The sequence below is a fragment of the Callospermophilus lateralis genome, chromosome 2, assembly GCF_048772815.1.
Source record: "Callospermophilus lateralis isolate mCalLat2 chromosome 2, mCalLat2.hap1, whole genome shotgun sequence".
In the NCBI taxonomy this organism is placed as follows: Eukaryota; Metazoa; Chordata; class Mammalia; order Rodentia; family Sciuridae; genus Callospermophilus; species Callospermophilus lateralis.
Window position 1 is genome coordinate 169,073,801 of NC_135306.1, and position 16,545 is coordinate 169,090,345.

General features: G+C 43.3%; 1 protein-coding gene across 2 annotated transcripts in view; it reads left to right on the forward strand.

Annotated features, from left to right (window-relative positions):
* Positions 1–16,545, forward strand: part of Nav2 (neuron navigator 2) — a 260,239-nt gene that overhangs the window by 77,448 nt on the left and 166,246 nt on the right. For both annotated transcript variants that reach the window (XR_013090419.1, XM_076846985.1), the window contains exon 6: positions 12,636–13,737. Coding sequence is in view for 1 of the 2 variants with exons in the window: in XM_076846985.1 (XP_076703100.1) it covers positions 12,636–13,737 (1,102 nt within the window). In the remaining variant the exon portion in view is untranslated. The remainder of the gene's footprint in view (positions 1–12,635; positions 13,738–16,545) is intronic.

The following is a 16,545-nucleotide window of genomic DNA, read 5'->3' on the forward strand; positions in this document are numbered from 1 at the left end:
CCTGAAACTAGTGATATCTACATTAACAGCTGGTAGTGACTGGGTCAAGGATCAGTTTGATATTATTGGAAACTATCGATTTTCCTTCTGATTTGTTAACCACATTTGGGAAAGAATGAAAGTCAAGTCTGCATGCCACTTTTTTTCCAGCCTGGTCTGGGAGGTGACTCGTAAAGATTCTTCATGGTGGAAATAAACTCAGTATGTGCAACTGAAAGGAGACAGTATGCCTGTGTTGGGTGCACAGGGTAGGGCAGCATTCTGATTGAGTCATTTGTCCCATTTTTCATTATGCTTGGATGGAATGGATATGCCCCTGGAATCTCTGGTTATGATTAGTAGTGTGGATACATTTGACTGGCCAGATTTTACCCTGATTAGGTGCAGAATCTCTGTATTTTGTTCTCCTGAGTTTGATTTTAATCACTAGCCTGAACACTTTATTTCCTTTTACTGCTTTGCAAAGAATGTAGTTCTTCAGGTTCTACACAGTGGCAGTAAAAAGTGGCTTAAATGATTTCCTTGACTCCCACTTGCTCCCAGACTGAGTTAGCTAAGTCCTTTTGTGATCCAGAGTTGCACCGTCACAGCCCTGTTCCAGGGCTCTTTTGTTTTATGTCCGACTTGGAACCCCTTGAAGGCCTAAAGCAGAGGTTCATTGCCCTAACCTTAGCACCTGGGAAAGTACCTGGGACAAAAATGTCCAAAGGAGAAAAAAAAAAAAATGGAGGAATGGGAAAAGATAGAGTGGACAGAGGGAAGAACAAACATGGCCAGATCACTTAGCGCCCCAATCATATCCCTGGTTACCGTACTTCTAGAATTCATTATTCAAAATGACAAAGATCCTCTGGAACAGCATTTAAGAAACTGAGGCATGTGTGGGTTTGAATTAAAAGATCCAAGCTGGTTCATGAGTGGATCAGGTTTCCACAATCTCTTTCCCAGACCTGTGTGGGGGTCAGAAACCCCTAGTGTCCTTGTTCCCCGTCATTTATATATAAAGCCCTTTGGGTCTCACGGAAACAGCACAGATGCTGCCAGGAGGGACTGAGTCATCATTCTAGACAGTGAGCTGTGTTAACTGGGCGGCTTCCAGTGAGCCTGGTGAGGTGGACAGGGCACATGGGCCAGAGCCTCCTTGCACGGGGCGCTGGCTCAGAATGGGCCCCGGCTCAGAATGGGCCCCAAGGGGAACTGGCCAGAGACCAGCAGTCAGTGTGGAGCCATCGAAAGCCCTGGGTGCTTCTGAATGCAATGGTGCTGGAAGCACTTCTCTCTTTCTCTAACGAGATAGGGCTGAAGGGGTTCTGGGGTAGTCCCCTGGCCTCACTCTGCTTAGGAAAGATAATAATGCTGCCAGAACACCTTGCTTTAAGAAAGCCCAGTGTTCATAAGGTGAGTGGAAACTAGTCTGTCTGCAGAACCTTTTGCATCTTGCAGTGTGCTTTTATATCCTTGCCCCTTTGCTCCCTGTGGGGAAGGAGGAGAGCACTGGTCACCACCTCCTTTTAGTGGAATCTGTTGATTATAAGTAGAGCATGGACTTTGGTGCTCAGATTCTCACTTTACCACTTAGAGCTGTGACTTTAGGCAAGCTGCCAACATCTCTGAACTGCAGTCACTCAGTCCACTTCATGACTGAGTGTGACTTAATTAAATCATTATTTTAAATGAATTTATTAGAGGAGATTATTTAAGGCCCTTAATAAGGTGCTCAGCTCATAGTGACAATAAATGGTACATACGGGTGTCAGTATGTTTTTACTTATGAATATACTGGAGTTTAGCCAAACTAAGTAACTCAAGATTACCATGCTCTTAAGTTGAACTTGAACTCATCCACAGAGTTCTGTGTTTGCACAAGGTGGTCTGAGCAGCACAGAACAGAATGTGTTCTCTTGGCCTCATCATGATTATCTGATTTTTTAAAAGATGCCTTGGCCTTGCAGAGAGTTTCTGGGGCTCCTCTGAATGAGTGCTCCAGTTCAAAAACTCATTCTGCCTCCAGCCTGTCACAGCCAGGCCTGTTGCTTAAAACAAAACAGACACCTAGAGGAAATCGCTTCCTGATTTGGGTGAGTAAAGCCTGTGAGCTGTCTCTAAGGGCGTTTTCTACCTTTGTGTATTTCACTTTTTCAGAAGAAGAATTCGGTTTTTCCATTAAGAAGACAACTGTCAGGTGAAAAGGCTCAGAAGTCTGTTAGGGTTATGTGTGGATCACTAACATTCACGAAGCCCTGAAATTATTTGATCTATCTGATACCAAGTGTCTGCATACTTGGCAGCCGGAGGATACATGATGCCTTTTTTCTTCTGTTCCTGCACATTTGCACAATACAATCACAGAGAGTGAATAATGGCCCAATTCAGCTCTCAGTTTTTGCATTGATTCCCCCCTGAGAAAAGACAATAAGCTAGTTCTTGGTTGGGTTCTAATTTTGATTGACAGAAAAAAATAACAGCAGAAAGATTATATTTTGCCAGCATCCTAAATTTTGAAGGGAAAAAAAAAAAGAAAAAAAAAAAAACTTAAATTTTTGCTAAACTGTTTGACATTACCATTTAAAAAAACCCCAAAAAAACAAAAACCAAAAAATAAAACAAAACCAAAAAAAACCAATTTTTCCTGGAGGGAGAACTTTTCTCTTCAGGGAAGGAGTTAAAGATCAGTGAATTTTACTATAGAATCTCTAAAAGCTGTTAAAACAAGCCTTAATGAAAATGCACTGTCTTATACCAACAGAAGAGCACTTGTTTTTGAGAGTCCCATTCAGTGTCTCATCTGAAGAGACTAGAAGTGCCGAGTGCAGAGTAGAAGTGCAGCAAGAGTGGACCTGGCAGTAAAGTGACCCAGGTCTAGTCTGTTTGGCCCTGGGGGTCCTCGATCCCTATGCCTCAGTGGATTTATAATGTGAATGAAAAAAGACAATGTGATAAAAGTATGTAACAAAGTGCATGCTCCTTAAATATTGGCCCTTATTCTTAATATATAACGATATTGATGTTATATATATGTATGTTTACCATGGAAACTTTTTGTCAAATCTTACATGCAGAGGGAGCTGCTCTGGTAGAGGTGGAGCGTGTACAATCAGATTGGCTCCTTTTCCACTAGAGCTGTAAACACTCCCCAGCCTGTCCCTCCTCAGCTATCCATAAGAGTATTCCCAGGACCCTGTGCTGCAACAGGGTCTTTGGTATCTCTATATCACAGACCTGCTCTGACAAGTATTGCTTTACCCTCTGCTTCTTTTTTTAATGCCCAATATCATCAGGCAGAAAAATCAAAAGGAAAAAGAAACTACCTAGTTAATAGGATTCTTCTACCTTGCCTTCCCCTCCAAGCTGAATGTCTTGGTCATTTTTGCCGCTCCTCGTTGAGAGTGGTTTAGGGTTGTCCTTGGGAGAACTACAGTTGCCCAGTATAGTGTGGTAAGACTTGAACTCTCACATCTGGCTTCCAAAATTCAGTGTGCTGCAGCCACCTAGAGAGCTGGTTGAAACTCCAGCTTCATGGATCTATCCATGACAGGTCCTGATTAAAAGTAGACCAGGGAAGTTACAGTAACAAACTCCAGGTCCCAAGTTCAGGAACAGCTTCGTGATTTACAGAACATGAGACCTTGGAGAAATTACTACCTCCATAGGGCTCTGATCCACTTTAGGGGAAACAAAATCTTAAAGTAGCTCATTTTGGGGCTGGGTTGTGGCTCAGTGGTGAGGCCCTGGGTTCAAACCTCAGCACCACATAAAATAAATAAAATAAAGCTATATATTTTTTTAAAAAAAAGAGTAAGCTGTTTAATTAAAGAAAAAAAAAAGTAGCTCATTTCTTAGAAAACCTTATAGGTCAAAAAGTCTCAGATTTGATTGTATTAACTGTGGTCTGGGTTACAAGCAGCAGGGGGAGATCCTTCCCTCGCTTCTTCTGAATGTCACTCCTGTGTTAATGGAGCCCAAGGCTCCATCAGGTTTCAAAGTGTGGCCATGTCCCAGTGGTGAATCCCAGTGAGCCTAACTGTTCATAGGAATCTTTTTCTCCTGCAACTTTTTAGCTTTCATGCATGCCTTGTACTACTCCTTTTGAAATAAAAGGGAACAGGTGCACAATGAGTATTTAATGCTCAAAATGCATGTCATAAACGAATTCTGTGCTGTTCTAGAGTATAACTTCGCAGGGAAACAAGGTGCATGTTCTTCTTTCTCCCATTTCTGGGCCCCTTCATCTGACCAGTGTTACAGAATGCATTCCGAGATAGACTTATTCCTTAACCTGGTCCATAAAATCAGTTCTGTGGCAAAAGTACACGTAGGAATCACACCTTTCCACTATCCTTCTGGATATTCTCACCTCTAGTCAGCAATTTTTTTTTTTTTTTTTTTTTTTTTTTTTTTTTTTGTGCTGGGGACTGAACCCAGGGCCTTGGGCTTGCGAGACAAGCACTCTACCAACTGAGCTATACTCCCAGCCCCCTACTCAGCATATTAAAGGCTCTGTGGAATCCCATGGACAAGAAAGCAATTCAACTGCTATATAACCCTTCATTTTACAAACTTACCTGACAACAGAACTTGAATGATCTTTTACTGCCTGTTTGTGCTGTTCAGTGGAAAACGTTTTGATTTAACACTGGCTTGGAGGCTTCTATTGGGTGAAGCCCATCTTTTAACCTAAGAGAAAGTGGGAAAGGTGATTGTTATCTTAGAAGAGAGGGCCTGTAGAATTCCATAGCTAACTCTATGTTAGAGGGATGTATTTGCAGCCATATAACTCTGCCACAAACCTGTTGGTTGTGGACGGTGACCTCCTGAAATGAGCAGGCTTTGCTCCCTTTTAAGTGTTTCTCATCTCTCTATGAAATTTCATAGCCCCTTGAAAAAAGAGAGAAGGTTTCCACCAGCCAGTTTTGTACTTTGTTACAGCCATATATGGTACAAGATAGAGAAATGGCTTCACTGATTAAAGCAGACATTTCCTCCTCAGGATGCTGAACAAAAATGTTCAAGAGAGGAAGGATTTTTGAGGGTACTGTGCCTTCAAGAAATGAAAGATAAGAATACGAATGCCTTTTATTTTTAAACACATCTTCCTTCAGATGCCAGCAGTCAAACAACTTGTCTCCTTATCCAGATGAGGGGGAGGATTTTAAAAATTTGCACAGGACATCTTTTGAAGTGAAGGATGTGTGAGAGAGAGGTTTTAAGAATGTATTCTCTTTTTAAGGTGTTGTTATTCACAAGATCAAACATGTAAGTTTGATCTTGTCGAACTGAGGACTAATCTCTCCAGCAAGCTAGCCTCTCTTTGACTTTTCCTGTTTTGTTTTAAATGTTGGTGGGGATTGAGAACACACCTTGGGAGATGGTGTGTTTGGAGAAGAGACAGAGGAAATGACTTTGGAAAGTAGGCACTACATCCTTGTTTTCTTTTACTTTTTTTTAACTACCAACAGAGAAGCAAATGACCTCATGCCCCATAATTTCACTTGGTTTAATCCAAAACAAACCACTGAAGAAAAAGGATTACCTTGTCACATATTAAAGCAAAACACAACTGTAGTTGCAGGGCCCTTCGGCTTCTCTGAAGTGAAAAAGTCCATGAGGAAAACTGGAAAGTTCATGGCTCTTGCAGGATGGAGAAGATGTCGGGTGATTAAGACAATATGCCTTCACAGGCTGGGCGTTTGCTTTTGGTTACACCGTCTCTAGATGCTGGCGCATTTGTACGTGAATTTTTTAGTGACCTAGTTTAACAAAATCCCCAGCAGAGATAGAAGAAAATACATTAAAAACATCACCAAGATTGCTACTCAGTTCAGTCCGCCCAGCTTTAGAGGGTATAACCGGTAGGCAGGAGTGGCCAGGAGAGAATACGTCCGGTATACCTGATTTTAGTTTTGAGTCATGTGGAGGAATCAAGTATGGCCAGTAATTTCTGTTTGCTTATTGGTTTCTTTTTTTTTTTTTTTTCCCTCAACAACCATTTCTATGCATCTCATGGTGCATCAGGCATTCTTATACATAAGTAAACTAAGTGCAATTGCTAGCCACAAGGTCGGGTGGTTTTTTGTTTTTTAAATAATAGCCATCCCAATGGTTATGAGTGGTACCTATTGTGATTTGGATTTACATTCCTTAGTGGTTAATGGTGTTGAATATGTTTCCATGTTCATATTGGCCATTTGTACATCTTCTTTTGAGAAATTGCGAACTTTTTGCCTATTATTTTGTTGTTGTTGAGTTGTAAGACCTATTTATGTATTCTAGATGTCGATCCTTTATGAGATATATGGTATAAATAATTCATTCCATTCCATAGATTGCCTTTTTATTCTGCTGATCATATCCTTTGACCCACAGGAGTTTTTAATCTTGATGAAGTCATACTTATCTAGTTTTTCTTTCATTGCTTATTATTTTGGCATCATATTTAAGAAATTATTGCCAAATCCAATGTTATGACGTTTTTGCCCTGTGTTTTCCTCTAGGAGTTTTATCTCCTACATTTAGTTGTTTACCCGTTTTGACTTAATTTTTGCCTATGGCATAAGGTAAGAGTCTAATTTTATTTTTTTGCACATGAATATTCCAGCTTTCCCACGACCATTTGTTGAAAGATCATCCTTTTCCACTGGATAGTCATGGAAATGGAACTCTTGTTGAAAGAGCTGACCATATATGCAAACGTTTACTTGGGCTTTTCAGTCTAGTTCATTGGTCTATTATGTGCCTGTCTTTATGCCAGTTCCTTACTGTTTTGATAACTGTAGCTTTGTAGCAAGTTTTGAAATCAAAATGTGACACCTCCAACTTTGTTCTTTTTTAAGATTATTTGGACTATTTGGGGTCTTTCGAGATTTCATATGAGTTTTAGGATGAATTTCTCTATTTTCTGCATGAAGTGACATTAGGATTTTGATAGGGCTTGCATTAACACAGAAACTTTAAATATTTGACTGTGGGCATCATCATCTTTATTCTAGCTTAGACATTCTAGCAGCTTGTGAAATGATAGACACAGTAAGCCTTGAGGAAGGTGGACCTAAATCCCAGCTCATCCCACTTCATGCCCTCTCATTTTCCTGCCCACACTGTGTGGTTATTCTTTTGCCCCCTTTTCCTACTTTCTATATGTTTTGGAACCCTCACCAAGAAGAAACCAAAGAAAAGACTATGTTTAAACCTGTGCCCTTAATGTTAGGCATTCATAGAAAAATGCCGAGACACCGCCTCATGCCTGACTCCTAAAGAAACACCAAGTGCACCCAGTCAAGCCCACATACCCCTCTGTGGTCTGGTGACACAGAAGGTTGTAAAGAACCTAATCTGTGCAACTCTACAAACAAGCTTAAAAAAAAAAAAAAAAAAAAAAACAGAGACTGGTTTCAATTATCCTAACAAATTTGAATGCTCAAGATTGACACCTTGACAAATCATCAGAAATTGCAAACATTTTCCCAGATGCAATTATCAGGTCTGTCCCCCAAAGACTTTGGAGAGGATGTAGGCTGGAAACCTCCCCAGGGCAGGTTTAAAATCACAGTAGCGCGGGTGACAGGAGCTGGGATCCGTGAGGCCCGGGACACTCTGTCTTTGTGCCTGTTGGCATTGGTACTAGACCACCAACGGCTCCCTAACTGAAAAGCTGGGGACAGAAGAGATCTGGGCTGGTGTCGGGCTTCGCAGGGGGAGAGGGGAAGAAATGCTTATTTATCTGCTTTACACAGTATTTTCATTTAGAAAGCATTTTGGTTCCTGTCAGGGAAGGTTAAGGCTGGTTGCCAGAAACACCAAACCTTCTCCCTCCCTAGTGGAGGATTAATGCTCTCTCTAAACCGTTAAAAAAAAAAAAAAAAAGTTTTTTTTTTTTTTTCTTCAAAGGGATCTTGTCTACAGTTCTTCAGATGAGACTTTTCCTCTGGTAGTAAGCTGGTCTTTTAGAGCTGAGATGTTCAGACTGCTGGGCAGGACCCACTAATGGGTCATAAAATCTAATTAAGGGCTTTGCTGTCCCCATTTTTTTAGATTAGAGCAGGGTAGAAGATGCCAGAGTCCACTGTACATAACAAGAGTACAACTTGATATTTTTCAGTTTCACATATGGATGTGTGGGTGTTTACTGGATCACGGTGTACTGCATCACTCTTAACTATATTTTTTAATAGTCAAAAAATGGGTAAAGCCATTATCTTAAAATTATCTTTGGCTCAACAAAGGCTGGGTCTTGTTGCAGAATCTTGGCCATTCTTTACAAAAATATCACACGCTAACTGAATATGTATAAATAAGCTCTAAAAAGTAACCATTTCAAATAAGTTTTTAACCTCGTCTTTTTTTTTTTAATTTTTATTTGGTCATTCTTCTAAAACAACAGATTTAATATAGAATAAAAGTATGTCTTGATTTAATATAACGGTTTTCCCTAATTTCCATCTCTCACAAACCTCTGCATGACTTTTGCCCAGTCCAGGAACCACTTGTGTTTTCTATTTCATACTTTTTTTTTTTTTTAAATCAACTCAAATTTTAAATCTACATTTAATATGTGTGAAATTGTTCATTTACACATGGGTTAGTTATCTTTTTCTAATAGGTAATGAAATAAGCATAAAATTTTTGAAAGTTAAAAATATTCATCCTTGTGCCATTCAAGGTAATTTACCTCTTTCTTGGCCCAGATACCACTGTTTGGGGAATAGGATGTCCAGAACCTTCTTTTATGCATTATCCCCACTCCCTTTTAGCTTCCTTTGCTCTAACAAAGGTTCATATACATAAGAAAAGAAACAAGAACTGTTAGTTATTAGGGAGAGAATTTCAGTTTAATTTTAAGAAACTCACCCCACCCTCCTTCCCCCAGGCTTGTTTCTTAGGACTCCAGAATTCCTGAAATCACAAGGGAGACTCCTCCAAGGTTGACTATACCTTGACCCAGCCAGCTTTCTCCATCTGTTAGTAGACATTATCTAAGACAACTGCAGAGAGTGAGTGAATATTTGAAAATTAAGAAACACAATGAATGTTACTGCACAGGGTAAAAATAAAACCCACTGAGTGAGGGCTGAGCCAGTGGGGCCCCCCAGTACAAGACTGGCCTTGGCTCAGCCTCTTAGGGCCTCTCAGAAACTCTGAGATCTCAATAAGAGCAGAGCTGGAAGGACTGGAGCAATAGCACCCTATTTTTTTTTTTTAACAGATGGGGTGACTGATGTCTAACAAAGCAAAATGGCCTATCTGGGATGCCACCCTCAGTGGGTGACAAAGTGTGAGGCTTGCCTCTTTTGCATTTATCTCATTTCTTAGAAGCCTTGTGAGGAAAGCCTTAATGCCAAGAATCGGAGGACCCTGGTATTAGAAATGGCTTCTTTCCAAAGAAAGAATAGGCCCTCAACCGCCACTCAGTCAAGATCTAGAATCGCTGATCTGATACAAATGACAGAAATGTATCCAGTTGCCATAGACAAGCCCACTTGTTACCTTATGCCCGCTTTGCTATGTGAGGGACATGAGTGCAAAGTGTGGTTGACCTGGTCCTTAGATGTCCTGCTGCCCTCCATCCCTACTCAGACTTCAGCTCCAGGAACTTAAGTCCAAAATCACCTCCAGGTCTACCTTTCATAGCTATAATAACTAGCTCTCAAGTGTCCCTGTGGTTCTGTAACCAGGGGAGCCCAGGCTAAACAAGAAGGAGAAATTCTGACGCTCCAAGAAGGTTTTTCAAACTTCTAGGGAATTGGGGGAGCCACCTCTAGTTCCCAGAGTTCCCATAGCACCAAAGGTAGCCCTCCACCAGTCTTTTCCTTGTTCCTCTGGCACCTTTTGAGGTCTGTTACACCCCTAACCCATAAGTTTCTAGAGGGCACAAGCCATATTGGCCACTGAGTTTGGCCATTTCATGTAGACATACCAGATGTCTGGTTTTTTTTTGTTTGTTTGTTTGTTTTGTTTTTTCTGGGTTAGTTGTTAGCCACTTAGTTGTTGGTTAATTTCTAGTTGTGATTGTTAGTGTTAAAAATGCATAGAGATGAGGGGCTGGGGATGTGGCTCAAGCAGTAGCGCACTCACCTGGCATGCGTGCGGCCCGGGTTCGATCCTCAGCACCACATACAAACAAAAGATGTTGTGTCCGCCGGAAACTAAAAAATAAATATTAAAATTCGGTGTCACACAGATCCAGGTACACATGGGGATTATGCCTGGAAAGAGGGATGTATCTCTGAATGTGAACTTGTAGGTCCTGCAAGGATAGTGCTGCAACCTGTCTCTAAGTTCTCCTTACTTTTCTTTAGCACTTACTTTCCTATAAATGAAATGATTAATTAATTGTTACTTGTTTCTTTTGCGGAATGTAAACTCCATGAAGGCAGACATCTTTGTTTTATCACAGGTGTATCCCAAGAAACAGTGCCTGATGCATATCAGATGTTTGATGAATGAGTGGATAGTGGTATATTGAATGAATGGATGATGATCCTGGGTAAAGGTTAAAGGCAGTTTTCCTAAGAGAAGTGGTACTCAGGACTGGAGGGTCTTTTTTTATATTAGCCAGAGAACCTCCTCTGTGGTACAGGCTGCTTCCTGTTAGGTGGCAGGCTAGTCTGTGCCCTACCATGGATGTCTTCAACACACATAGCAAGAAGAAAAGGCGGGGGCCCAACAGTGACTGTTGAAGTGACTGTTGTTTATACATGCTCTTCATCAAAGGAGACAGCAGTGAAGCTGTCCCTAAGAGTCAGGAGTAGTGGGTTCAAATCTCAGATCTGTGCATTTCTAGCTGGATGACTTAAAGTCACTCAATAGCCCTACTTAGTCTCAATCCCCCCTTATAAAATTGAAGTGTATTCCCTCTTCATAATGCACCAAGTACTGTGCCTCCTGACACCCATGAGGCCCCCATGGGGAGCATCAAGCCTGTGGAGACCCTCTGGCAGGCCAGCAGTGTGGGTGGGTTCCCCAAGTCTATTTCCAAGCAGTCTCTGGCTCTCCCCCGGAAAAGATCCAACAACGCCTGAGTTTTGTTAGGGAGGATTGTGCAGCACCCTCCCCTCCAAACCCAAATCCTCAGTAAGTCAGGAAGATGTATGTGTTTTAAAACATTGGGAGGTCTGCTTTGGATCACCCCGAGCTGCGGCTTCCCTGTACTGGCGAGGGTGAAGGGAGGCAGCTCCTCCGCCCCGAGCAGCTCACGCCCCACACGGGGCTGCTCCACTCAGCCTCAGCGGCCGTTGACTTTTAAATCATAAAAAGCCATCTATATACAGTTTACTCTGTTGCTAGAAGGCAGCGGATCGTAGGTATTAGGAAAGCGGGGGGAAAAAAAAAACAGCAGAAGCAGCAGCCGTTGATCCCGCCAGGCTGCTGGGCACTGGAAGAGTTGTGGATGACAAAACTTAATTAGAAACATGAGCAGTTTAACTGAAAACACTTGTGACAATTGGAAGGGCTGCTTCTCTGGTTGGAAACTTTTTCCTAGGGAATCGTTGTGGGAGAGAGTGGCTGCTGCTAGGTAAGTCCTGTCATTGTGACTTTACAGATGCATATGCATTCTTCAGGGGCTGAAGGGACACATCCTGTCTGCTCTGCATGGTGGGTCCTGGGGTATGAGAGCACTGGGCCCTGCCCAGGGTGCCCTCCATGTCCCCCTGCTGCTTTCCCCATCAGCTGCCTTATCAGGGAGACAGAGCTGCATCATCCAGTCCTGCCTGAAGAAGAAGGCTATAGTACTCATTTCTGTGGCCACCAGGCCACCTCGGTGGCCAGCAGAACTGCCTGTTGGAGTCTATACTTCCCAGAATAATTCTGGCCCTTGTTTGGAGATATTTTGAGGAATTTCTGAGAAAAGCTTCTGGCCAGGGAAGCACTCACTGAGCGCCAGGGGGAAGCCTTGACTTTCAGATGACCTGTATGTTTTCTTGCCTTCGGGGAAACCATGTGCATAGATTGTGCTCTTAAGCAAAAAAAAAAAAAAAAAAGTTCTTTTTTTTTCAACTTTTAACATGAATCATGTCTGTGACTCTTTTAAAAATCTTCCATGCTTCGATAGGATTTAACAACTTTTGAGGATAATCATTCTTCTCTAATGATTCTTCCCAGTTTCTCCTTCCTTTCTAGGTTGTTTGTGTGTTTTATTTTAATGTCTCTGCTACATTGTTTCCTTAAAAGTTACTAATAATTAATAGTTCTTGATTCTTTTGCATAACTGGTAAAATGGAACTATAGGTTGAATAATTAAAAGTCGTGAATATTTCCTGCAGGTTTCTTACATCACTATGGTGGTTGATATTGGTAAGAGTTTTTGCTTTTGGGTGTTTTTTTTTTTTTTTTGGTAGATTTATATTCTTAATTATGCTCTTTGCATGTTACTGTGAAGATTGGTCTGCATTCGCACAGTGCACGGCATCAAAATGTGATGGGGTGTAGGGAGGGGAGGTGTGGACTGTGCTTGGTGGAGAACAGGAGAAAGTTGAGCTAGGATTTAGATGTTAACCACAGATAATCCACAAAGCAGGTAATGGAGCCGAACTGCATTTGGGTTGGGAGTGATTGGCTCTGCAGCCCTGGCCAGCCTTCCCATCTCTCTGAAACAGGTCAGCAGATAGGATTCAGGTCTCCCTCCCTTCCTGTCTCTGCAGAGCCATTGGCGAGCTCAGCCTCCTCCCACCCCGGAATGAGCGAAAATGCACCTGCTTCCTTGGAGAGCAGCAGCCCCTCCATCCCCGCTAATTGCAGCACTTCCTCAGCCATCCCCCAGCCCGGTGCGGCCTCCAAGCCCTGGCGCAGCAAGTCCCTGAGCGTAAAGCACAGTGCCACATCATCCATGCTCTCAGTGAAGCCTCCTGGGCCTGAGACGCCCAGGCCCACACCAGAAGCCATGAAACCAGCCCCCAACAACCAGAAGTCCATGCTGGAAAAGCTAAAACTTTTCAATAGTAAAGGGGGCTCCAAGGCAGGTGAGGGGCCAGGGTCCCGAGACACAAGCTGTGAGCGGCTGGAGATCCTACCCAGCTTCGAAGAGAGCGAAGAGCTGGAGGCTACTGGCCGTGCCCTGTCCACTACGGGCTCCACATCCAGCAGCCCCAAGATTGCACTCAAGGGCATCGCCCAGCGGACTTTCAGCCGGGCACTGACCAACAAGAAGAGCTCTCCGAAAGGCAGTGATAAAGAAAAGGAGAAACAGCAGCGGGAGAAGGAGAAGGAAAAAGGCAAAGACCTCACCAAGAGAGCCTCGGTGACGGACAGGCCAGACCTCAAGGAGGAGCCCAAGGAAGAGCCTAGTGGAACACTTATGACCGAGATGCCAAAAAAGTCCTCCAAGATAGCCAGTTTCATCCCCAAAGGGGGGAAGCTCAGCAGTGCCAAGAAAGAAGCCACAGCCCCATCCCAAAGTGGAATACCAAAACCAGGAATGAAGAGCATGCCCGGGAAGTCCCCAAGTGCCCCTGTGCCTCCCAAGGAAGGGGAGCGGAACCGGAGCAGCAAGCCAAGCTCTGGTCTCCCCCCACAGAAGCCCCAGTTAGATGGCAGACACTCCAGTTCCTCCTCCAGCCTGGCATCCTCAGAGGGAAAAGGACCAGGAGGGGCCACTCTGAACCACAGCATCAGCAGCCAGACTGTCAGTGGATCCGTTGGGACCACCCAGACCACAGGAAGCAATACCGTCAGTGTCCAGCTACCTCAGCCACAGCAGCAATACAACCACCCCAACACTGCCACGGTTGCACCTTTCCTGTACAGGTAGGAGCAGCACACGTTGCCTTCTTGGGCCACCAGGATTCTTTGTCTGTGAGGGCGGGGTTGTGACTGCCCTCCAAGAACAAACAAGCACTAAGGTACCATGTGATTCAACCATATAGAGGCATGTGTGGTACACTGGGGTGGGGGGGGGACGATTCCCATGGTGTGAAAGAGAGTAAAATGTGAGCTGTTCCCAGCATGAGCAGGGGTTCAGCAGGCTTTGGGGACCAAGGCATTTCAGGAGCAGCCACAGCATGAAGTCCTGAATGTGTCGGCTGGGCAGTTTGGTGTCACCCAGCATAAGCCATAATACATCCTACACAAACTTTAAAAGAAACCTTGAAAACCACCTTGCTGAGCAATTGACATGACTTCTCATAGCAGTGTTGGTCTTGAACTTCCCAGTCCTTACAGTCCCTGTGTGTGCCAGGGCTTTTTGAGAGGAAGACTGAATAGAGGGGAGTAGTAAGGGAGGGACCAGTTCTAGAATAGGACCTGTGTTGACTGAGGGGATAAGCCTCCCAGCCCTGTCTCTGATGGTACATCCACAGGACCTCTGGGGGCCTTGGGCCAGGTGCTGCTCGCTCTAGGGTTCTGGCTGCTGAGTGCCCTGGGCTCCTGATGTGCTGCACATCCCTGAGCACTCTGGGTAGTGCAGCCTTTCAGCATTGCTCTTGAGGGAGCCCCAGAGCTTTTGCTCACTGCATTCAACTCAATGCTGTGCTGGAGACATGTAGTGACTTTGGCCACATCACCCAGCTGGACAAGAATTAACACCTGTACATAGCAAAAGGGGGCTAGGGATAGAATGTCATATTTCACCCTCTTATTTTACAGCTCTCACCCCAAGTGCATACACATAGACAGCTCTACACACACACTCATACACCCTTAGGAGTAGACACATAAAACTGCCACACTTGAGTAGGGGCCCAAATGTACATTCACACATCAAATCTAAGTGCATATGTGTGTGTATATATCTGTTCAGGTAAATAGGCTCTTGACCATACTTTCAGTATCCCACATCTGTATAATTCCCCAAAGAATTAGATATTCCCTCTCCCCTCCCAAATTGTGTTCTAGTAAGCGCTATTACATTTCCTGCCAATAGTAAAGCCAGCTGGCGCCCAGCCAATGAAGGATGTCAGGTTTCACCTGGCCCCTCCTTTGTTTTCTTCTGCTTGCCCTCCCCTTCAGTGAGGGTCACATGGATCTTTTTAATTGGGATAAGGTTATTATTTTGTTAAATCAAGTTATCAGCTCTACTAACACTGCTGAGAAGAGGGCCAAGGCTTAGATAATGGCTCAGCCAGCTGTATGCATGCAAAGAATAGCTCCCCATGAAAGTTTTATAATTCCAATAGCATTAATAGACTTGAAGCATTGCACAAAGTACTCTTCACAGATTCTTGGTTGGCATTCTCATAACTAGAATATATGGCAGTCTTTGATCACTGTCAATTCCACTTTTTATTTTGACTAATCACTTGCAAGATTATAAACCCTTTATAACATCACTATTATTATTTCAAGTTTGTTTTGAGGAAAATATTCTCATAATGATTAAGAACAAATGTCTGTGAGAAAGGAAGGAAAAACTTCTGAGATGTGCCTCTGCCAGTCCTCTTTTAATGTGAATGCTCCCTGGGTGAGGTCCTCTCCCCCTCTGAGGTTGTTCTTTAGGTGAGTCTGGGAAGAAGAGTACCTAGAGAGGAGTTGGGACACTGGGGGCCCTGTCCTTTCTCAGCTTCTGACACCCTCTGTGGTGTTGGGCCCTGGTTGCAGGAACAGCTGTTGCATGTGCACTGAGAGTGTGCAAAGATCATGCTAAGGACCTTCCATGCCTTAGCTCACTGAATTTTTCCCCCAGCTCCATGAACTAGCTTACATCTCAAATCTCCTTACTACAGATGTGCATGCAAACTGAAGCTTAGATGAGTTAAGTAACTTGTTACAAATCACAGAGCTCAAAACTAGAAGAACTCATGTTTAAACCAGAGTCTAACTAGAGGAACCAGGCTCTTAGTCACCATAATTTCCTGATTCTCTAAGTCACCCGAGCTTCATTGTTTTCATCTGCAAAGGAAGGAGAGTGAACTAGATTAGAGGATTTTAAAAGTACTTTACATTCCCTTCCTGCTCTAAAATTCTCTCTCAAGTTTATGTGTGACTCCTTGTATAACTTACAGGGCTCACCCCCCCTCCCACCTTGCCATGTTAAAGATGTAACCAAAGGGGAAGGGAGGATAGATTGTTTTTAAAAACCACTCAAGATGAATTATGGTTATGACTTCAGAAATAACAATGAACACATCTGTCACTTTACTATGTGCTTTTGTTCGTGTCCTGTTTGATTTTTGTAGTAGTCAGGAAGGTGGCTATTATCCCCCTCATGCAGACGAGGGCTCTGGGGTTCAGAAAAGGTGAAGTGACTTTCCAAATTTGCATGACTCCCAAGTTATAGACCCTAGACTTGAAGCTGCATGTTCAGATTGCAAGATTAACATTCCTTCCAATACTCAGCATCTTCATAAATTTGAAAATTTCTCATTTATCAATCAACATGCCCTTCTTGAGCACCTGCTCAGTGCTCAGCATTAGGAATTGAATTAATTGAATGCAAAGACTCTCCATCTAGTTGAGAAAAGATTTATTCAATCAGATTAAAACCAGTAGGCGATAAGAGACTAAGGAGGGAGCCCTAGAAACACAGGGGTAAACACATAGAGTGGTAAGGCTTCCAGGCTGATATCCTGTAACTGCACCTTGAAGGCAAGGTAGCGGGGGACTTAAGGAAAAGCAAGA